This window comes from Colias eurytheme, chromosome 6 (assembly GCF_061535395.1).
Source record: "Colias eurytheme isolate Ceu_HAF_F1 chromosome 6, ilColEury1 Martin Lab GWU primary, whole genome shotgun sequence".
Lineage (NCBI taxonomy): Eukaryota > Metazoa > Arthropoda > Insecta > Lepidoptera > Pieridae > Colias > Colias eurytheme.
The window spans coordinates 8,465,801-8,488,255 of record NC_142985.1 but is presented as its reverse complement, the minus strand read 5'-3'; the positions used below and the strand labels follow the sequence as shown (position 1 = coordinate 8,488,255).

Below are 22,455 nucleotides of genomic sequence, written 5' to 3'. Positions count from 1 at the left end.
TTACTTTAGATCAATTTTAATTTTACGTTCTAATACTAATTAACATATTTTTATGTAAATATGTGTAAAGCCTGTGCTATTTTATTGGTGTTAATACTATCATTGGAAGGTGTAGTGCGTCCGGCTTTTCTTGAATTAGTATATTGTTTGAATAATTAAATTTGAATTCGCGAAACTAAACTTATATAAGTATAACAGTTTTATACGTGATGCGGTCAGTCTATGGTTGATTTTAAGATATAAGGAAAACAGAAGTTTATTTTTATGAATAATAGTGAATTTATTATTTCTTTTATTGACTAGTTTAAAAAATGTTGTGGTTTCTTTTAGTTTTATTATTTATTTTATGTTTTTTCGAAAGACTTTTAAGTTCTAAGACATTTGAATCTATACCAGGTCCGAAAGGGCTATATTTATTACATAATGCACTGGATTTTACGATGGCTCCTGGTAAAGTATCCCTATTTATAACAAAATGCATATATTTTTAGCTTTACCTATAAGAATGCTTAAGTAAAGTAAAGCTTGTTTTAAAATGAATAGTTCTATTTTCAAGTCTAAGCCGTTACTATATGTCAATATTATTTTCATTAAAATAAAAAATAATGTACAGATTACCGATATTGATACCTTATTGATACATGTCATGTCATGTATTCTAGATGAGCCGTTATAATAATTCTAATTGTGTTACTAATCGTTGTTCTAAAGTATTTACCTATGGTTTATTTTTATTTTCAGCCAAGCTATTTTATCATTTCAGAGGCTTATCAAACACATATAAACGTCTATATAAATTACGCTTGGGTCCTGTAAAACTGATTATAGTCCACCATCCAGAGGATGTGGAGGTATGCTGAACTTAAACAATTATTTTAACGTCTAAAAGCGGCTACCTATAGTTTATTACCTAAAATTTACATCATCAAGAAATTAATCATTTTTTAAAATAAAGATAAGTTTTAACTAACTATATCTGTAGACATATTAAAATTTCAAAATATTTTTTCTAATTATATTTATTGCAAATCACATAATGACGAATTGTTACATACCGACATCATAATCATGAATTATTTTTCAATTTTAAGAGGAGGCTCCCAAAATTTCACTGTTTTTAATTTAAATATTAATTTACTTAATATTTTATGTTTGTCAAGCTTTTCAAGCTTTTCAAACTTTCCAAGAATGGTATTTTGAAAGGATGAGTGTACCTACTTGTTTGTTTTAAAAAAATCATTTCGCTAGTATAAAAGTGCTAATTTTATATAATTTATTAGTTTATAACTAAACGTTTTAAATATTATTGCAGGCGGTTATACAGGGAACAAAATATAATTCGAAAGGTTATTTATACAGTTTTATAGAGCCTTGGTTAAAAGATGGCCTACTGCTTAGCAAAGGTAAATTTATTCATTTATTCAAGTTTGATTTAATTATAATTTAAATTATATAATTTTATATTTTATGATATTGTTACATAATTTCTTAACACTTAGCAATCTGATAACCGAAAGAAACAAAAAAAGCATTTTTTATTTGATAGGCATTCTTTATTAATTTTTATTATCATTTTTATAGACTTGTAACTTTACTAACTCATTATAATGGTTTTCTATATTTTAATTCAGGTAAAAAGTGGCACATACGCAGAAAAATGATGACGCCTGCATTTCATTTTAACATTTTGAATAACTTCAAGCCAGTCATAGAAAGGAATGCGGAAAATCTATTAAAAGACATTCAAAATGAAATCAATAAGCCTGAAACGGATATATCGCCTCTTATTAATAATTTTGCTCTAAACTCAATTTGTGGTAAGTATTCACTAATGAATAATGATGCTAAATAAGTATGTACTCGTTTACACAATCTAGATGTAAATGGTCATACCTTAGCTGTAATCAAAGCTAAATATATATTAAATATATTTAAAAAAAATGTCGTTCATCTGCCCTACATAATCATTTGAACAACGTTTCCTAAATCGGATCATATTTACCCAACAAATACCTATTCACACTTGTTTTTTTATCTAGATAACAATGATTATGGGAAAAATTGAATGCAAAACAAATAATCATGTAAAAATAAAAGTGTCAATTATTTCATTAAAGTCACACTTATTTTAATTTCTTCATTATGATAAATTGTTATATGCTACTTAAAATTATTTTTTAGAAACAGCCATGGGTACCGCATTAGATGAAGAAAGTAATAGCTTCTCCAAAAAATATAAAGAGAGCATTTACAAGTTAGGCCAATATGCCGTATACAGAGCACAGAGAATTTGGATGTATCCAGATTTTATATTTAACTTAACTCGCATTGGTCGAAAACAACAGGAAATATTAAAAATTCTTACATCATTTCGGAGTAAAGTTGTCGAAAAAAGAAGAGAATATGGTATTAAACTTCAAATAGAACAGGATCAAATATTAGACGATGATAGTTATAATGTCGAAGGAAAGAGGAGAATGGTATTACTAGATATACTTTTACAAGCAGAAAAGGATGGGTTCATTGACGATAAAGGTGTTGGTGAAGAGGTCGACACATTTATGTTTGGAGTAAGTACATTTTCTTACAATTAACTATTGCTTTAAATTAAATATTGTTTAAGGAAATATCGGATGGATATTTATTATCGATAGATTTGCGTATGGTATAAAAAAGTTGTCCGTGAATTTGCTGCCAATAGGCAGGCAAGTAAAATCAGCGCCGGTAAATTGACAACTGTATAACTGGTATTAATTAATTATCTATACTTGGGCCCTCTTCACAACAGGCAGCGTTGGGCGAGTAGAGGTAATCAAGATAATGTAGAGTGCCTAAATCTTTATAATCGGCCGTCTATTCATAATCAAATGGCGGTATCAATGGTAATGGCGGTAAACATCGACGATCAATATAATTGTTTGTCCAATGCTGCCCATTGTGAAGAGAGCCCACTAGATTATTATTCGTAGTGTATATCGATTATAATGCGTGGGTTCTTTTGTTACCCTTCTAAAATCGATATAAATAAAGGTTGAATTTTTTCATCAGGGTCATGATACAACTGCAATTGCTTTGAAATTTACACTGATGTTACTTGCTAATCATCAAGAAGCCCAGGTGAGTGAACTTCCTATATTCATGAGCTTTTTTAAAATATTTTTATTTTTAGATAAAAAAAACTGTTATTTTTTTTCGAGGCTGTATGTAGTATTCGATCTGAGAAAACGTGTTCTTATGATGTAATGTCACCAAGAATTTAAATCTTATCTTATACAGGGTTACAGGTTAAGTCGACCTATTCCTGTTAAGAGCGTGTAGTAGGGGTCAAAACAAACTGATTTGATCATATAATACCATATCCAAAAGTTAGCCGTTGAAGAGTTATTGCAATTTTAATTTTTTTCTTGAAAATGCCACTTTATCTTCGCATTTAGCGTTTAATTTTTTATTTTACTTATTTGGTCTGGGGTTTTTTGAGTTTTTATGTAAAGGTTGAGTTAAACAATAATTCTCAGCAATAAAAATCCATATCGCTGCAAACAATTCAAAGAAATGGCTTTTAAACTAAAAATAATAACATTAAAGTAATTAAGTTAACTCGTTTTAAACAAAAACATTGAAAAAAATCTCTATGAAAATGTGCCTGCAGATGTTTTTAAAAACATGTGCATGTTCTAAGCTATGTAAAAAGGTATGATAACCTCAGGTAGCATTCGTAGATTCCAAGAAATCGGGGATAAACATGGGACAGTGTTAGTAAAGTACAACATCAGAATAAATTTTGTCATAATTTATTTTTCTTAAAAACTTTACAGTTCCTGCTCAGCATGTCTTCCTCTATTGCGAACACATATTCGAAACCTTTTCCGCAGAAAACTCTTGACTACCCCAGTTGTTAATTGGTTCCTCATCTTATTGGCTGCATCGATAATTTTTTGTCGTAAAATATCAACAGATGGAATCGGGTTCGGCTCATTGTACACCAGACTCTTCATATGCCCCCTACGTAAAAGTCCATGGGGGTTAGGTCTGGACTTCTAGCCGGCCATGGTATGGGCCCACCTCTTCCGATCTATCTGTTTGGATAGTTGATGTCTAACCATTCTCTAACACTTCTTCTGTAATGTGCAGGGCAGCCATCATGTTGGAACCACATGTCTCTTAACAAAGTCAGGGGTATGTCTTCAAGTAGGTCGCTTAAATGTTGGCGCAGAAAGGTCTCATAATTTTCACCATTTAGGTTGTCCGGAAGGAAGTATGGTCCAATTAATTTATTTGAAATTATCCCCATCCACACATTAAGACTGAATCGTCTTTGTGATTTTTTTGGATTCTTCTTGTTAGGATTGCCACGTGCTTTCGGAGCCCAATAGTGAGCGTTATGGTAGTTTTTGATACCGTCTTGATCAAATTTGGACTCATCTGTCCATAAAATTTTTTTGAAAAACGAGGGGTTTTCCAGATCCGCATTCAACATGAATCTACAAAAATCTAGTCTTCTTAAAGGATCTCCTTCTTCCATCACGTGCACGGGCGTGTAGTGATATGGGTAATATCCTGAAGTGTTCATTGTGAACCATACTTTCCACTGAGACAGACCAAGTTCTCGGGAAACAATGTTTGTTGATGTCGTGGGATCCATTTGAAAAAATCGCTTAATTTCATTTTCCTCTTCGTCTTCCTCATCCCGGACAGATGGCCGACCAACGTCTGTTCGTCATCTTAGAATCGAACCAGTTTCTCTAAGGCGACGATAAGTCCCTTCGAAGACACTAACATCTGGTGCACGACGGTCAGGATAGCGGGTCATGTATTCCGCACGAGCATGTGCAGATACACCTTGACAAAACCCGTAACACATCAAAATGTCTCCAGTAGGTGGAAGCGAGATAGTTGCAGCGTGTGAGTGAGACATCATAATCACGCGGCACAACCCTTTATTGTTCGCATAGGCAGATAATAACTAGACCGATGTTAATGAGCTATTCTAAGAATTATTTCCCCATACCAAGTTTATTCCCGATTTCTTGGAATCTACGAATGCTACCTGAGGTTATCATACCTTTTTACATAGCTAAGAACATGCACATGTTTTTAAAAACATCTGCAGACACATTTTCATAGAGATTTTTTTCAATATCTTTGTTTAAAACGAGTTAACTTAATTATTTTAATGTTATTATTTTTAGTTTAAAAGCCATTTCTGTGAATTGTTTGCAGCGATATGGATTTTTATTGCTGAGAATTATTGTTTAACTCAACCTTTACTTAAAAACTCAAAAAAACCCAGACCAAATAAGTAAAATAAAAAATTAAACGCTAAATGCGAAGATAAAGTGGCATTTTCAAGAAAAAAATTAAAATTGCAATAACTCTTCAACGGCTAACTTTTGGATATGGTATTATATGATCAAATCAGTTTGTTTTGACCCCTACTACACGCTCTTAACAGGAATAGGTCGACTTAACCTGTAACCCTGTATATAAAAATGAATCGCAAAATGTGTTGGTAAGCGCATAACTCGAGAACGGCTGAACCGATTTCGATAATTCTTTTTTTATTATATTCCTTGAAGTACGAGGATGGTTTTTATGTAGAGAAAACGTAAACATGTACCACGGGCGAAGCCGGGGCGGACCGCTAGTATTATATAAAAGATTTCAAACAGATTTTGATCAGGACAATATTATTTCTTCTTTTCAAGTACCTGGAATAAGTGTAGGTACTGTTTATTTATTTGCAGGACAAAATCATAGAAGAATACAAATCAATACTAAATTCGATGAGTTGCCCTGTAACGATAGGGGATTTATCACAAATGAAATATTTGGAATGCTGTATAAAAGAGAGTCTACGATTATATCCGCCCCTTCCAACCATCACGAGAAATATTGACCAAACATTGAAATTAAGTAAGTACATAATATATAGGTACATTGAATATTTTTCCTTAATAATTATCAGACATAAACTGCCAATAATTACACTAATTTTGTGGACATCTACTATAGATAATGTAATGTCATTATTTATAGTAGATGTTGTTTTAAAAATTATTCATCTCAACAATGTTAATATTTTTATTTTAATCCGCAAACCTACAGTTCATTTAATCGCATATTTAAGGATAATTCAACACATAATTCATGCAAAATGCGTAAGAGCCTAAAATTATACATGGAATTCAAAATGATTAAAACTAGTTTGCCTTGATTAATTTCTGAATTTTAATAAATTGCCAGGTAATTACGAGGTGCCGTCTGGAACGGAATGCGTTATTCTTATTTACGACCTGCACAGGCGGACTGATCAATTCGATGAACCCCTAGAATTCAGACCTGAAAGATTTCAAAAGGAACCCACCTGGCACCCTTATGCTTACATACCATTCAGTGCTGGACCAAGGAATTGTATAGGTGATGTTTTGTAACTACTAGTCGTACCTTTATAAATACAATTTGCAAGTAGAGAACGATGCTTATGAACCATCCTCGTACTTCAAGGAATATTATACAAAAATACATAGTGAAATCAGTTCATCTGCTCTCGAGTGTTGCGCTCGAAATTATAATCTGGCCAGGAAACCTTTGTAACTTAATTTGGTCAGTAGGTACATTATGCTTCATTATATATCAAATTTGTCATCCTTTATTTATTCGCTATAGAAATAGAAACATAATTATCGATAAATATTGAACAGAATATAGTCCAATGTCTTATTATTAATATACCTAATCGTAACGGAGTAAATAAAGATAATGTGACTCTTAATTGACATGATAATGATTAATATGTACAATCTAAAGTAAAGGTACAGTTGATTTAAATAATGTAAAGTTATAAATTGGACTTTACCATAGTGAGAATCGTCTAGATAAGGAGACATTCTGGTCAAAGGTTTCGAGGTCAAAAACGTGATCCTGAAATTGTCTTCTACAGATGTAGTCGGTATGGATAAAAATAGAGTCACTGGAATAAATTGTTAAAATGTAAACATCTATTCATAATGTTCACGAGGAAATGATGACAGATGAACGTATCCATACTAATATTATAAATGCGAAAGTAACTTTGTCTGTCTGTCTGTTACTCAATCACGCCTATAACTACTGAACCAATTTGCATGAAATTTGGTATAGAGATATTTTGATACCCGAGAAAGGACATAGGATAGGTTTTATCCCGAAACGGGAACGGGTTTTTCTTTGAAAACGCGGGCGAAGCCGCGGGCGTAAAGCTAGTTCATTATAAAAATATAGATATAACCATTCACCTTTGATATAACTTACATCCTTCTTACCTCATTACTTTTATGTCATCGCACATGCGATATATTCACAGATATTATTGAGAAAAAAAAATAAACTCTACTAAACAGTAGAGTTTATTTTTTTTTTTTGCATATTTATACTTAAAACATTTTATATTTTGATAATAATGCGTGTTGCATTCTCTAAGTAATACGCGGCAAATTAAGTAAAGAAAATGGAAAATCTGTTTGATTTACAAATTGTAAATTTCATCCCTCGATTCTTGCTTATTTACGATCAGCATTCATTGGTTATCAGTTTTTATAACTTTATAACATTTCGGTGTTTTCCTTGTCGTCTATACTGATCACAATTTATTTTTGATTGCAGGGCAGAAATTTGCTATGATGGAATTAAAATTGGCGCTACTCTCCATACTCCGTCGCTTCCGAATTCTCCCAGTGACGACCCCACGTGATATTATTTTAATTACGGATTATGTACTGCGTGTTAAACAACCAATTTATGTTAAATTCGAAGAAAGATTCCGTGAAAATATTCAATAAATATAGCTCATTAAAAACCGTACTTTTATTTTAACATAAGTCTTAATTATTTGTGTATTTTCAATCTATTGGAGTCAAATGTGCAAGGCAGGGCCAACTGTTGATGATAATACAGTCGGATCTCGTCAAGTTAAATTCCAAGGGAAACGGAATGTTTTGAATTATAGAGGTTTTTATTTATCAAGGGTCTTAGAGTCATGGGCCTAAGATGAGTCAATAATTTAAAAATTATACGCGAATGCAAGGGTGGTGCAAAGTGTTCATGCTTTTCGGAGATAATGACAATAATTGACATTGAGATAAATCGTTATCATAATAAGTAAATATTAAATAATGTATTAAAAATATTCCTATATGAGTACACTAAGTGAGTTACACATAGCATTGAAATATAATGGTCGACTGTAAGACCTTGGCCAAATCATAAAAGCTGAAAGAAGCTGAAGTGTAGCTGTGCTATCAATAATCCCGGGGTATAAAAAATCTGTCAAAATCTGCTACTCTGCCGAAGCCACCGCTAACCAAGTTTCATAAACTGCAGTTGTTATCTTACTGTATACTGGGCATACACAGAGAAATTGACAAAGACCTGGCCTTCGCAAGCTCCTGCTCTATGAATAAAATTATGATTATGAGTTTATGACTATTAATATCTACTACTACTTCTCTTATATTATGATAATAAATCAGTATTCGACTTGTACAACTATTGGATAGGTAGGTATACAGCTGATAGCAGCGCTCGGTGAACTTTAAAATTATTTAATTATTGAGTCAGTGTTGATATAATCCTCGATGCAACTAGGTATTTGTTCATGGAAAGAGTATTCTTGTTTCAGTTCAGAAACAATGTAATCCATTAATAACACCCGAAGAGCAAAGGTCTGCGAGCGATACATGTGTTTTAATCATCTATAATTATTATTTATAGTATTTCAACCTAATCATTATCATATAGACTTCTCATTTGTAGGGAGTGTTGAAAAAAAAAAGATTATTAAGCATAACTCCTATGATACGTTAAAATTTTTCCTAACCATTAAATAAAAAGCAGTGCAATGATTTCGTTATTAGTGTGGTTGTTTTTTATTGTAGTTTTATTAATAGTCTTACATAGGCTCCCTAAAAATAAGTTATTTGAAAAGATACCGGGGCCACACGGTTTGTTTTTGTTGGAAAATACTTTGGACTTTCTCATGGACTCTGGTGTGTATTTTACTATCTTTATCTTAGTTTTCATATATAAGTTTGTAAATATTATGTACTTTTAAATTAGTAATACTTTTTTGGGTTATTTTTTAAAGCTTTTTATTTAGATACCTACTTATTGATTATTGCTGGATTGTTTTTACGTAATTTTGATAAAAACGATTGCATTATATTTTTAGTTTATGTTCTGAATGTGATAATGTTTTTAGTTGAAACTTGTAAAAAGAAGTCATCAAAAAATTATGTTTCAGAGAGAACTTTTCGATACTTTACCTTCCTATCTAATAAATACAAGAGACTATTTAAGCTAAGAGTAGGTCCTAAGAAAATAGTTATTTTATATAACCCAGAGGACGTTGAAGTAAGTGTTTATGTACTTGTATATGTTATATTATTAGTTGACTTTTATTTAACCTCTAAAAAGTAGAGAGTTAATTTCTAATTTTACTAGTAAAAAAAGTAAAGTAAAAAATTATTTATTCTTTAAGACACGTACATCAGTCATAATACATACATTATTACATAGTGCTTAATACAGTTTCTTAAAGAAATACGTTAAAATACAGGAAATAAAATCATTGGTTCCCGCACTAGGCAATGCCTGTCCTGCGGGACCGTGAAATGTTTAACATTAGAATTTTATAAACAGAGCGGCGTTTATGTTATGGTAAATATTTAAAATTCAGATTTAAATTTAATACATAAACATTACTATTTATTAAGTTACTGTGGCATAGGTTTGAAAGGAATCTAAAAAAAATTTACCTTTTTTATAAATTCGAGTATTTTGAATAAAAAGAGTATGAGTAAATTTCCGATTCAAAAGTGAGTAGACTCAGCAATGTAGAGCTCATAGGCATCGCCTGAAATCTGTGACATATTTGGTAGAGATGTGGCTAACACACGATATTTTAGTGTATGTATTTTATCATACGTATATATTACACACAACAAGTATTTAAATATTTTATTTCATATTTATATTCGTATTTAATTATAACACTAAACATTCATTACACAAAACACAAAAAATACAGACATGCATTACACTCATACAAAATAATTATAATATTTATTATTTTATGACGGAGTCGCGGTATTCGCGTAGTATGCGTGCCGCGACGAAATTATCACGGTCCCAGCGGGTAGATCGGAATATTTCTTCAAGTTTCTACATAATTGTAAAATTAACAGTTCGATCTTAGTTACCGAATGCGCATCTAGTCAGTGTCTTTTTTGTTCTTGTATTTTCATGCCCAAAGTGTTGCTTGTATCTGATAATTGTCTCTCTCCTTCTGTGCGGAGATAATAAACGTTAAAACTGTGAGTGTGTGGTTATTTGTGCATCACCCAAAGGTACTGTACCTAGTGTAATTAATATCCATTATCACGCACCCCACAAATTGGTGACCCCTCTGAACACTATATATATAAAAACTATGTCCAGTGCAAGTGATTCTGAAAACGCTGATCGAGTTAATACTCAAGCGCGAAGGTGCGTCAAAATGGCGGAACGACCGCCGCACGTGTCGCCCGCCCAGCAACCATCCGTTAATTTACGGATCCCACCTTTCTGGCCTGAAAAACCTGCAATATGGTTTGCACAAGTCGAAGGACAATTCGCTATAATGAACATAACTGACAATACTACCAAATTTTATCACATATTGGCCACATTAGATCGACAGTATGCGGCCGAGGTCGAAGACATTCTTACCGGCCCTGCTGATTATAATAAATTGAAATCAGAGTTAATAAAAAGACTATCCGTGTCTAGAGATAATAAAGTGAAACAGCTGTTGATGCACGAGCAGCTGGGATTACGCAAGCCGTCACAATTCCTGCGGCATTTGCAGCATCTAGCTGGTCCCGAAATTCCAGAAGATTTCTTAAAGACAATCTGGACCAGCCGATTACCTGCTGGATTGCAGCCGATCGTTGCGTCACAACCTACGCTGTCCCTGGACGCCCTGGCTGAGCTGGCTGACCGCGTGTACGAGATCGCGGCTCCCACTACTCATGTTGCAGCGACTTCTTCATCGTCATCTTCGGCAATGGACGACTTGGCACGCCAGGTGGTGGAGCTGACGCGCCAGGCGAGCGCGCTATCCACCCAAGTAAGCAGTTCCCGACCCGGTCCCCGTGTGCGCAGAGATCCCTCTCCCCATCGTCGTCAACGGTCTTCTTCTCGACGGTCCCACTCTAATTACCGGCGTTACCCTATCTGCTGGTATCATAATAAACATGGCACAAAGGCTAACAGATGCATTAAGCCATGCGACTTCAAGGCATCGCACGACACGAAACGCGTACGACACTCAGTGATGGCGACTAACGCCTGCCCCATTTCCCCCGGTCGTCTTTTCATAACAGACCCCACTCTTAATGTTGAATATCTAATAGATACCGGTAGTGATATTTGTGTTTTCCCTATAACTGCTGTGTCTGAAAAACGATGTAAAACTAATTACCAACTGTGTGCTGCCAATGGTTCTGTCATCGATACTTACGGTTACATTCAATTAAACCTTAACTTAGGCTTACGTCGCGTATTTCCATGGCGTTTTGTTGTAGCTGACGTCACTAAAGCTATTATTGGTGTAGATTTTCTTTCACACTACCAAATTATTGTTGACGTAAGTAAAAAACAATTGATCGATGGCTTAACCAATGTCAGCAGCTCAGCAATAAATTGTAATATGATTAATTGTAATATTTCTAGTGTTAAGGTTGTAACTGGTGGTGATAGTAATTATCATAAAATTTTAGCGCAATACCCAGAACTAACACGCCCCGCTGGTACTCCAGGTATTGTCAAACACAACACTACACACCACATTCGCACAACTCCTGGCCCTCCTGTTTCCTGTTCCCCTAGACGCTTGGCTCCCGACAAACTTAAAATTGCAAAGCAGGAATTCGAGGCTATGATATCAAACGGAACAGCCCGCCCATCTGACAGCCCGTGGTCGTCTCCGCTTCACCTCGCATCGAAGAAGGACAATGGATGGCGTCCATGCGGTGACTACAGACTGCTCAACGCAAGAACGATACCAGATAAGTATCCAATCAGGCACATACAGGACTTCTCACACTGTCTGTCTGGTTGTACTATCTTCTCTGTCATAGATTTAGTTAAGGCCTACAACCAGATTCCTGTTTTTGAAGGCGATATCCCGAAGACAGCAATCACCACACCCTTCGGTTTGTACGAATTTCCATTTATGACCTTCGGACTTCGCAACGCAGGTCAAACTTTTCAGAGATTTGTCGATGAGTTGACGCGAGGCCTAGATTTCTGTTATCCTTATCTTGATGACTTCCTGATATTCAGCAGATCAGCACAAGAGCACGAAGACCACCTGCGCCAACTCTTTACCCGTATGAGAGATTATGGTGTTCTTATTAACACAGCCAAGTGTGTCTTCGGCGCTCCTAAGGTAACATTTCTAGGCTACGAAATCTCTGAAAAGGGAACCAAACCTTTGTACAGCAAGGTGCAAGCCATCGCTGATTTTCCTGTCCCAAGAACTGTTCGAGAGCTACGAAGATTCTTGGGCATGGTTAATTTCTATCGACGTTTCTTGCCCAATGCTGCCCAAATTCAAGCACCATTAAATGCTTTGCTTGTAGGTTCTGTCAAAGGTTCTCATCCCGTGGTCATAGAAGGAAATTCGCTGCAGTCATTCCAGGACTGTAAGAAAAGCCTTTGCGAAGCAGCCCTACTCGCTCATCCTGCCAGTGAAGCTAAATTAGGACTCGTCACTGACGCTTCAGATACAGCGATAGGTGGAGTCCTACAACAGCTTAAGGATGATGATTGGCAGCCGCTCGCATTCTTCTCGCGCAAGTTGAGCCCGTCACAGGTAAAATACTCACCATACGATCGAGAGCTCCTTGCCATCTACGAGAGCATACGGTATTTCCGACACATGCTAGAGGCCAACCACTTCACGATCTATACTGACCACAAGCCGTTATGTTACGCTTTCCACGAGAGGAAAAGTAACTGCACGCCGCGTCAGTATAGACACCTCGACTACATCTCACAGTTCACAACCGACATACAGCACATATCCGGTGCAAACAATGTCGTCGCCGATACTTTATCGCGCGTATGTGAACTGCAGAGACCTGTCGACTTAGAAGAGATGGCAAGGTTGCAAGCTACAGATCCTGAGCTCACTGCGCATCTCACAGGTGAATCATCTCTTCGCCTAAAACGGATGAATTTACCTGGAAGTCGCACTCAACTGTACTGCGACGTCAGTACACCGACTCCCAGACCCTTCGTCCCTACACAACTGCGTCAGCAGGTTTTCAATTGTCTGCACTCATTGAGTCACCCAGGCGCAAATTCATCAGCCAAGCTCGTTGCACAGAGGTTTGTCTGGCCTTTAATGCGAAAGGACTGCCGCGAATGGTCTAAGGCATGTTTGACCTGTCAGCGCTCGAAGGTGAACAGGCATGTCGCGTCACCTATTGGTACGCTCGCTTTACCTTCAGCGCGATTCAAACATGTCCATATAGACCTAATCGGCCCTTTACCACCTTGCGGTGATTATCGGTATTGCTTAACAGCCGTCGATCGCTTCACGCGATGGCCGGAAGCTGTACCACTTACCGACATCACCGCAGAAACTGTCGCAAAAGCTTTTGTGTCCTGCTGGGTAGCCCGTTATGGTTGTCCAACCGACGTCGTTACCGACCGCGGTGCACAATTTCAATCGGCCCTATTCCAGCAGCTCGCTAAGTCTATCGGTTTCGATCACCGTAAGACAACCGCATATCACCCGCAGTGCAACGGCTTGGTGGAGCGCTTCCACAGACAATTGAAAGCTGCAATTACCTGTCACGCTGACGCAAACTGGGTAGAAACACTACCTCTCGTGCTTCTCGGCATAAGAAGTGCTGTGAAAGAGGATCTGCACTCCTCCTCAGCTGAGCTGGTTTTCGGTGAACCACTTCGCCTACCAGGTGAATTTTTTGGTCACGACACTTCGTCTTACACTACTGATATCACCGACTTATCAGCTCGGTTGACGAATTTCGCCAGGAATATTCGACCAGTACCAACTCAACATCACGGTAAGAAAAACATATTCATCTACAAAGATTTAGCCTCATGTGGTCACGTATTCCTTAGGGAAGATGCACTGCGCGGCTCTTTACAACCCGCATACACAGGGCCACATGAGGTCATTTCAAGAGATCACAAATTTTTCAAAATTAAATTAAAAGGAAAGTCAACGACAGTTAGCATAGACCGCCTAAAGCCAGCCTACTTACTCTCGTCTCCTACTGAAATCCTTCCTTCTCCCGCTCTTCCACCTCCCGATCCTCCCCTACCTCTTCCCAGTGCTCCTGTGGCATATACCACTCGCTCTGGGAGGAGAGTTCACTTTCCAGACTTTTATCGCCCTTAACCCGGTCTCTGGAGGGGAGTGATGTGGCTAACACACGATATTTTAGTGTATGTATTTTATCATACGTATATATTACACACAACAAGTATTTAAATATTTTATTTCATATTTATATTCGTATTTAATTATAACACTAAACATTCATTACACAAAACACAAAAAATACAGACATGCATTACACTCATACAAAATAATTATAATATTTATTATTTTATGACGGAGTCGCGGTATTCGCGTAGTATGCGTGCCGCGACGAAATTATCACGGTCCCAGCGGGTAGATCGGAATATTTCTTCAAGTTTCTACATAATTGTAAAATTAACAGTTCGATCTTAGTTACCGAATGCGCATCTAGTCAGTGTCTTTTTTGTTCTTGTATTTTCATGCCCAAAGTGTTGCTTGTATCTGATAATTGTCTCTCTCCTTCTGTGCGGAGATAATAAACGTTAAAACTGTGAGTGTGTGGTTATTTGTGCATCACCCAAAGGTACTGTACCTAGTGTAATTAATATCCATTATCACGCACCCCACAGAGAAATAAAATCAGAATAAATTGTAATACTGTTTTTGTATTGATTTTAATACTTCGGTAACATGAAATGTTCGGTAACATGAGTTTAAATTTCTAGGCTCTCATATCTGGAATGAAATATAATGACAAAGGGTTTTTATATGGATTTATACAGCCATGGCTTAAGGGAGGCTTGCTGCTCAGTAACGGTTAGTACAAATGTGAAGTTAGAATATATTCTTAGGATTCATTATTTTTACTTTATAATAAGTTCATCATAATCAGCCCAGATTTACCACTGCAGAGACACGGTCATAATCTACCACGCTGGCCAAATAGGGGTGGGCAGATGTCACACGCCGTCGTCGAACTTTTAATACTTCGACTTCGACGTGGTTTCCTCATGATATAGTTTCTTTCGTTTTAAACTTAGATGTAGGGTAACAATTACTGTTTTGGGTAGATAGAAGGAGGACCTTCTACAAAGCTTATGTTTTTCATCATTTCAATCATTATTATTTATAACTATATTTGATATGTCCATCCATCGTTTTCAATCTAGTCAAATGTATTTTTTCTATTGGTCATAATTATTTAATTATTTTAGGAGAAAAATGGCATCAACGTAGGAAGATATTGACGCCAACGTTTCATTTCAATATACTACGCAATTTTAATATAATTCTAATGGAAAATGCCGCGAAACTATTGCTACAAATAGAAGAAGAGACTAACAAGCCAAAGTCAGATATAATGGATATAGTTACAGATTTTACTTTAAAATCTATTTGTGGTAAGACTCGAGTGATATCATAAATAAATTAAAGAAGTCTTTTTATACGTACTTACATAAAATAGTATATAAGAGCTAACGGAAATGCATGTTTTTAGAAACTGCTATGGGAACGAAACTAGACCAAGAAATTTCTGAATTTGGTAAAAAATACAAAAACGCCATCCACGAGTTGGGTAAAATAGTAGTACACCGAGCACAACGGGTATGGATTTACCCGAGTTTATTCTTTAATTTGACTCAAGTTGGTAAAAGCCAGGAAAAATTCCTGAAGATGATTAGCTCCTTCCGAGATAAAGTAGTTAAACAGCGCAGAGAAAGCTGCAACTTCGAAAAAGACATTCATTTAGTAACAACTGATGGGAACAATGACGAATATGTTATTTACGGGAAGAAAAGGTTGGCAATGCTTGACTTGTTATTGGAGGCGGAAAAGAAAGGTATTATAAATGAGGCCGGGATAAATGAAGAGGTTGACACGTTTATGTTTGAGGTATTTCTTACATTATAATATAAATAATAAAGTGCTGATCAAAATTATGAATGTTGGTATAAAATGTTTATAACCTGTACCTAAGGACAAGTTTAACTGAAAAGCTTTGAAAATCCTCAGGGACACGACACTACAGCGTCTGCCCTTCAGTTTGCTTTTATGATTTTGGCGAACCATCAACATATTCAGGTAAAACAGAGCACAGACTTATAATGTACATGTTTTAATTACTATGCAGTCTAAGATTATTTTGATCTTTGATCTCCATTATAATGATACAGAAACCAAATCAATTAATATACAATGTAAAAATAGCCTTGAAATACCGCTCGTAATATTTAAAAAATAATTGCTTTTCAGGATAAAATTGTTGAAGAAATCAATCAAGTATTAGATCCTGTGGTAGAAATTCCTACAATGAATGATCTGACACACATGAAATACTTGGAATGTTGCATAAAAGAGAGCTTAAGAATGTACCCACCAGTTTTCTTTATATCTAGAAGAAGCGAGCACCCTATTAAATTAAGTACGTACACTTATATTTTTTAATAAAGTAAAACAATATAAAAAAAATCACTACGATTATTGAAATACTATTCGATGTTGATTTCAAGTTATCTTTTTTAAATTCGGAAATCTTGCATAAGATAACCACGACACAAGGTCCTTGGATAAGAAGCCAAAGGTTAAGTGAGATTCGGACTATGTCTTACATACTACACATCCCGCCCATCAGTTGCCCTACGCCCTCCGCTCAATGCCCTTTCATAGAATACTTATGTATTTTTTCTTACAGTGGAGATTTTTTTATTGTTAAAGGTAACTACGACTGCCCGCCTGGAACAGACTTTACAATATTCATCCGTGAATTACATCTGAACGGTGATCAATTTGTGGAACCTTTAGTGTACAGACCCGAAAGGTTTATGGAAGAACCGACCTGGCATCAATATGGTTACATACCGTTTAGTGCTGGACCCAGAAATTGTATAGGTACCTATATGTTTTAAAATTAGTATGAAGGAAATTAGAAATGGAAATGAAACTCCACTTTACAAATGTTACGAGCGTTGCTTTACTTCGCACAGTAATTATAATATTCAAATGAATTAAGCTAAGGAAGTTTGTCCCATTACTTAGGCTTAAATTATTACAGGTTTATCGTAAATTAATTATGAAACATAACACTTTTATTATATTTAATATTATATTTAATTATATTTTATAAATTTTCAGGGCAAAAATTCGCAATGATGGAGATGAAATTAGCTCTATCAACAGTGCTACGACGCTACAGGGTTTTGCCTGTAACAAAGCCGCAGGATATATCATTTATCACCGATTTTATTTTACGTCCAAAGGATCTCATCTATGTCAAGTTCGAGAAAAGAATCTAATGTACCTATTAGTCATTTATTACATGTAAGAAAGAAATAAAATATTATAGAAATCAAAGTGTTTTATTGGCAGGTGTAGTTAAGTCAAATAAAGTCGAAGATATCAATTCAAATAGGTAATTATTATCTATTGAAAAACATTTTTAAAGCAAAAAATTCACGAAACTTTTGTTTTAATTTATTTCACAAGAATAAATGTCGACTATCGACAATGAAAACTCTTATTAGGTACCTGGGTACCTACATAATATTATGTAAATAATACCTTCCACATATTATAAAGCAATTATGTACTTAAAAAAATAGTCATATCTAGTTATTGTGTGTTGAAAATATATTTTCTGGTGGTATATAATTGTCGTGTATAATATAGGTGGTATTTTAAAATGAGGTATATAATTAAAATAAAAATAGGTAATAGATACATTGTAGATACAGGTAGTTAATGCCATTCAGAACCATTAATCGGCTTTATACCTAGTATAGTTATAAATGGCCTTCATTATTTATATCCATTTATATGAAACGCTCCAATATTATTACGTATCACTTATCTTAGCAGATATTATCTTGTTTCTACTATGTGCAGCAGAACTAATAACAAACTTGATACATTAGCACGCATTTAAAAACACGGACATTAAAAATGTTATTCCTCTATTTAGTGCTATTTATTCTTATTTTATATTTTGTTGATTATAAACTAAATCATGATGGGATTGCTCAAATTATTAAAATAATACCCGGTCCCAAGGATACTTTCTTTCTGGGTAACGCATCTGCTCTAGATATATCGCCAGGTAATTAATATTTTTAGTTACTAAAATTAATTATTTAAGTTCGAGTAACTAATTAACTAGTAATTACCTAAACGAAAAATATTTTAGTGAAGTTATTCAAATTGGGAAGGACGTGGGCAGCGCAGTTTAACGGAATTTACAGATTTTACGCTTTTAAACTTGCCGCAGTCTCAATTTATAATCCTGAGGATGTTGAGGTGAGTATTCACTAAAATATTTAAACGTTAAAAATAATTGTTTATCTTCTATAAAATATAATTGACACTTTACAGATTATAACATGTAGTATAAAGCACCATGAAAAGAGTGTTATTTATAAATTTTTAAAGCCCTGGCTTAAAGATGGTTTACTGGTAAGTAAAGGTTAGTACATATTGAAAAAGCCTTATTACCATGATTTTCTTTAATCATATAATTAATATTGAATGTGAATGAACTTTTTAGGGGCGAAATGGCAGGAACGTAGGAAAATTTTAACCACAGCGTTTCATTTTAACGTGCTACGTAAATACTTTCCTATTCTTGAACATAACAGTCGGAAACTCATCGCAACTTTGGAAAAAACTGAAGGAAAGTCTATAGACGCAGTTCCTCTGATTTCAGAATATACCCTAGAATCGATTTGCGGTAAGTAATTTCTCTGTACTTTTCTGTATTTATAATTTATATCCCTAACATTGAACTTTAATGTTCATCCTTGGTGTTTCACAGAAACCGCTATGGGAGTTCAGCTTGATAAAGACGAACCCGAGGTTGGCAGTAAATACAAAAATGCAGTTTATGATACTATAAAATTGTTAGTAAAACGTTTTGTATCACTTTATCTTTACTCCGATATTATTTTTAATTTAACTCCAGATGGATTGAAACAAAAGCGTTATATATCGACAATACACAACTTCACTAAAAACGTCATTAATATCCGAAAGGAAAACATAAAGAATAAAGAAATCGAAGAAGATAGTGATAATGAAGACACCGTAGATGTATTTTCCTACAAGAAAAAGAAAAAGGCAGTGTAGTGTATGTGAGTGAAAGAGAGGGAAGTATTATGTCATCTCTTGCGCACGTGCAACGGTGACACCGCTCACACAGCTCAGTTGGCTGCAGGCGGTCGGAGTGAGAGGTCGTGTGCGTCTAAGAGCCGATAATAGGGAAGGACATACACTACATTTTTGGCGACGAGGTAAATCGGGAATAAATGTAAGTAATTTTTTTGATAATAAAAAAAAATTACAAAACAAAAAAAGGGAGGAAATAGGTGTGCTGTGATAACTATTGAACTAATTATATCCACAGTCGAGTTACATCGAAGGGAATATTAAAGTTAATAATAATATACACACATACCTATTTTCATTATGATATTTTGTGCCGCTTACAAAAAAAAAAATATCCGCACAAAGTAGATAAATAATATGTGCGTGCCTTTCGAGAGGCCTCCGCGCCGTAGAAAACGAAGGTTTCGTTTACATAAAGATTTAGCAAAACCTCTTAAATAATTGTAGCCAGAAGGATAAAGTAGGTGTTGTAAATTGTTTCTCGTATACATAACTACACTGATACCAATGCATACGCGGGCTGTCTTTATTGCTCGAGCGTATGGTGCCTGTTTGATAAATACACTGTACAGTGTACGGGTATACAGCTAGCGTCGTCCAGTATATGTACTCACGTAGTCATGCATAGGACTGTAACTGCGTTATGCGAGACTAAATGTGATATTTTGTTTAGTCGAGGCTGTAGATTATTATTTTGGGACATTTGTTTACATATAAATTTATTGATACTGATATGTAAAAAACCTGCTTAAAGGATTGGTTAAACATGATTAAATGAGCTAAGAAGGTTCGATTCCCGATCAGCTCAGAATAGATTTGTCTGGTTACAAAAATATAATTATACCAAATACCCACTTATATCTTATTTAATTACTCGATGTGAAGTTGCATGAGTATTATTTAAGATTATTCATTATTGCATAAAGAATTAATTAATGGTTATCATGCAAGGAACGTAAGTTTCCTGGACAGGCTAATATAGTAACATTATGGAAGTTCATGTATGTTGATGTATGTGTTTCGATGGTGATATGGACCACGACAAGGGATTTCTAAAGTTGTTGTTGTTAAGCTATAATGTTACAAGATGAAGCCTGACAAAAAAATGTTGTGTGGTTTTATGAAACCACGGTAAAAGTGAAACTGTTCGAACGGTTCCGAACACTGCTTTATACCTACTCGGCAGCCGACCGTCACGCGACATGCGCTACACAGACCAAAAAGTTTGAGACGATGTAATAAAAGTTTCACTTTAAAAGGGTAACGCCCGTGTACGTAATTTGAAATGTGTTAGCAGATGATGCCTGGTAGTACAGGAAAAAAAAAACGGGTGATGCCTGTGTGTACTTTGTACTGTGTTACCAGATAATGCCTGGTGGTCAAGAAAAATCGGGTGACGCCCGTGTGTATTTTATAATGTTATACCAGATGATGCCTGGTGGTACAAAAACAAAATCGGGTGACGCCCGTGTGTATTTTGTAATGTTATACCAGATGATGATGCCTGGTAGTGCAAAATCAAAAATCGGGTGACGCCCGTGTGTACTTTGTAATTTTATACCAAATGATGCCTGGTAGTCGTAATATAATTACAATACCGGTGATGCCTGTAGTGATGTGATACGGGTGATGCTCGTATAAAATGTTTATATTTTGGGTGATGCCCATATTGCGAATTCATGCACTTAAATATACTTACGCGATCTTAAAAAAAAAAAAAAAAAGTGATAGTTCGTCACCATTTCACAGTGAAGTATTGTTCGTAAGATAGATTGTATATTCGAAATTACTTACGGTTAGTATTGATATCCAAATAAAAAATGGAATAATACAATTTTTAAGAGTATACAGTAAATACTAAAATATTTACAGTAGCTTTTATTATTCTTATCTAAAAGTGACTTAATATTTTCATAATTTCATAGCAGATTTTGTTAAACAACGAAAGAATAATCATAATGATAACAATACCTAAAATATCTGCGATAGGTATTGCACATTTAACTGACAACTATAAAGTTAGACAGGTTAAGTGATAATATAATAATCATAAACAGGGTAAGGTAATAAAACAATGAATATTCGAAAACAAAAATAAATGGAATGAGAGACATACAGAGTAGTCTCAATATTCATTATTTCAAACTACCCACCTGGCAGACGTTGTAATGCTCTTTCGCCTTTTATCGGTTCGTTAAACGAATTGGAACATGAATATTATCCGAATTGGTCGAGCCGATACGCCGCGCGCCGAGGTTTGAGTTTTACACTTAGAAACATATTTGGCTATTCATTTTTATTGTATATGTGGCGTTGTAGGTGAGGTGGAAACAAAAAAATAATAATAAGAACTAGATACTCACCATACAGTCGACAATTAATTTAGTTAATTAATAAAATAAAATACAAATATCAGTAACAATAAGGGTCGTGGTGTGCCTAGGTCCAAACCCTCCGGTAGGGCTCTTACTGATATAGGTGGACGTAAGATGGAGTGCGCGTCTCGTTGCGAAGGCTAGGCGGTAGGGTGTCTTTAGGGTTGGTCGCTGAATTCCTTCAACAGGAATTAAGGAGCCAAAGCAAGCAAGACGTAGAAGGATTTCCTCAGCGGCAATCGTAGCAATGTCGTACTACTACTGAAGATGGGTCTTAAGCGGTATGTAGCAGCGTATGAGGTTCCTTATCGGAACGTGGCAAGGACGCGACAATTCCCTGCGCGGGAACGTTGCGGGTATGTAGAAGCTTTCTAAACGGAACGTAGCAGTAGCATAACACCACTCTCTCAGCGGAAATGTAGCACCCCGGTTTGGGGTTAGGTTATAACACACTGTTAATCATTACATGTGGAACGTTGAAAACGACTTTTACGTAATTTATACAATAATATACCGTGAAAGACAATAGTTGGACAATAGACAGTTGGCATAAAATATGAATCGTTAATT

The 22,455-nt window shown here is 35.2% G+C and overlaps 3 protein-coding genes across 3 annotated transcripts; all 3 read left to right on the top strand.

Annotated features, from left to right (window-relative positions):
* Positions 1–146: 146 nt before the first annotated feature.
* On the top strand, positions 147–7,817 carry LOC149907845 (cytochrome P450 4C1-like). Its single transcript, XM_090102961.1, has 9 exons — positions 147–450; positions 742–851; positions 1,313–1,403; positions 1,632–1,817; positions 2,182–2,570; positions 3,049–3,117; positions 5,745–5,913; positions 6,244–6,417; positions 7,642–7,817. The coding sequence occupies exons 1-9, from the start codon at positions 312–314 to the stop codon at positions 7,815–7,817; spliced, it is 1,503 nt and encodes a 500-aa protein (XP_089959087.1). The 5' UTR covers positions 147–311.
* Positions 7,818–8,674: 857 nt separating this feature from the next.
* LOC149907844 (cytochrome P450 4C1-like) lies at positions 8,675–17,677 on the top strand. The gene is made up of 9 exons (XM_090102959.1): positions 8,675–9,023; positions 9,278–9,387; positions 15,082–15,172; positions 15,571–15,756; positions 15,855–16,249; positions 16,370–16,438; positions 16,610–16,778; positions 17,072–17,245; positions 17,489–17,677. Exons 1-9 carry the CDS (start codon positions 8,876–8,878, stop codon positions 17,647–17,649), a joined length of 1,503 nt encoding a protein of 500 aa, XP_089959085.1. The 5' UTR covers positions 8,675–8,875; the 3' UTR covers positions 17,650–17,677.
* Positions 17,678–18,238: 561 nt separating this feature from the next.
* On the top strand, positions 18,239–19,471 carry LOC149907843 (cytochrome P450 4C1-like). The gene is made up of 5 exons (XM_090102566.1): positions 18,239–18,449; positions 18,537–18,646; positions 18,722–18,812; positions 18,894–19,076; positions 19,161–19,471. The coding sequence occupies exons 1-5, from the start codon at positions 18,296–18,298 to the stop codon at positions 19,469–19,471; spliced, it is 849 nt and encodes a 282-aa protein (XP_089958692.1). The 5' UTR covers positions 18,239–18,295.
* The last annotated feature ends 2,984 nt before the right edge of the window (positions 19,472–22,455 follow it).

Excerpts from the sequence above, each read along its gene's own strand:
- LOC149907844 (XM_090102959.1), top strand. The coding sequence starts at position 8,876 with ATGATTTCGTTATTAGTGTGGTTGTTTTTTATTGTAGTTTTATTAATA. Across the intron at positions 16,439-16,609 it reads CGAACCATCAACATATTCAG|GATAAAATTGTTGAAGAAAT; the intron begins GTAAAACAGAGC and ends ATTGCTTTTCAG. Across the intron at positions 16,779-17,071 it reads CGAGCACCCTATTAAATTAA|GTAACTACGACTGCCCGCCT; the intron begins GTACGTACACTT and ends TTATTGTTAAAG.
- LOC149907845 (XM_090102961.1), top strand. The coding sequence starts at position 312 with ATGTTGTGGTTTCTTTTAGTTTTATTATTTATTTTATGTTTTTTCGAA. Across the intron at positions 1,818-2,181 it reads TGCTCTAAACTCAATTTGTG|AAACAGCCATGGGTACCGCA; the intron begins GTAAGTATTCAC and ends ATTATTTTTTAG. Across the intron at positions 5,914-6,243 it reads TGACCAAACATTGAAATTAA|GTAATTACGAGGTGCCGTCT; the intron begins GTAAGTACATAA and ends ATAAATTGCCAG.
- LOC149907843 (XM_090102566.1), top strand. The coding sequence starts at position 18,296 with ATGTTATTCCTCTATTTAGTGCTATTTATTCTTATTTTATATTTTGTT. Across the intron at positions 18,450-18,536 it reads TGCTCTAGATATATCGCCAG|TGAAGTTATTCAAATTGGGA; the intron begins GTAATTAATATT and ends AAAATATTTTAG. Across the intron at positions 19,077-19,160 it reads TACCCTAGAATCGATTTGCG|AAACCGCTATGGGAGTTCAG; the intron begins GTAAGTAATTTC and ends GGTGTTTCACAG.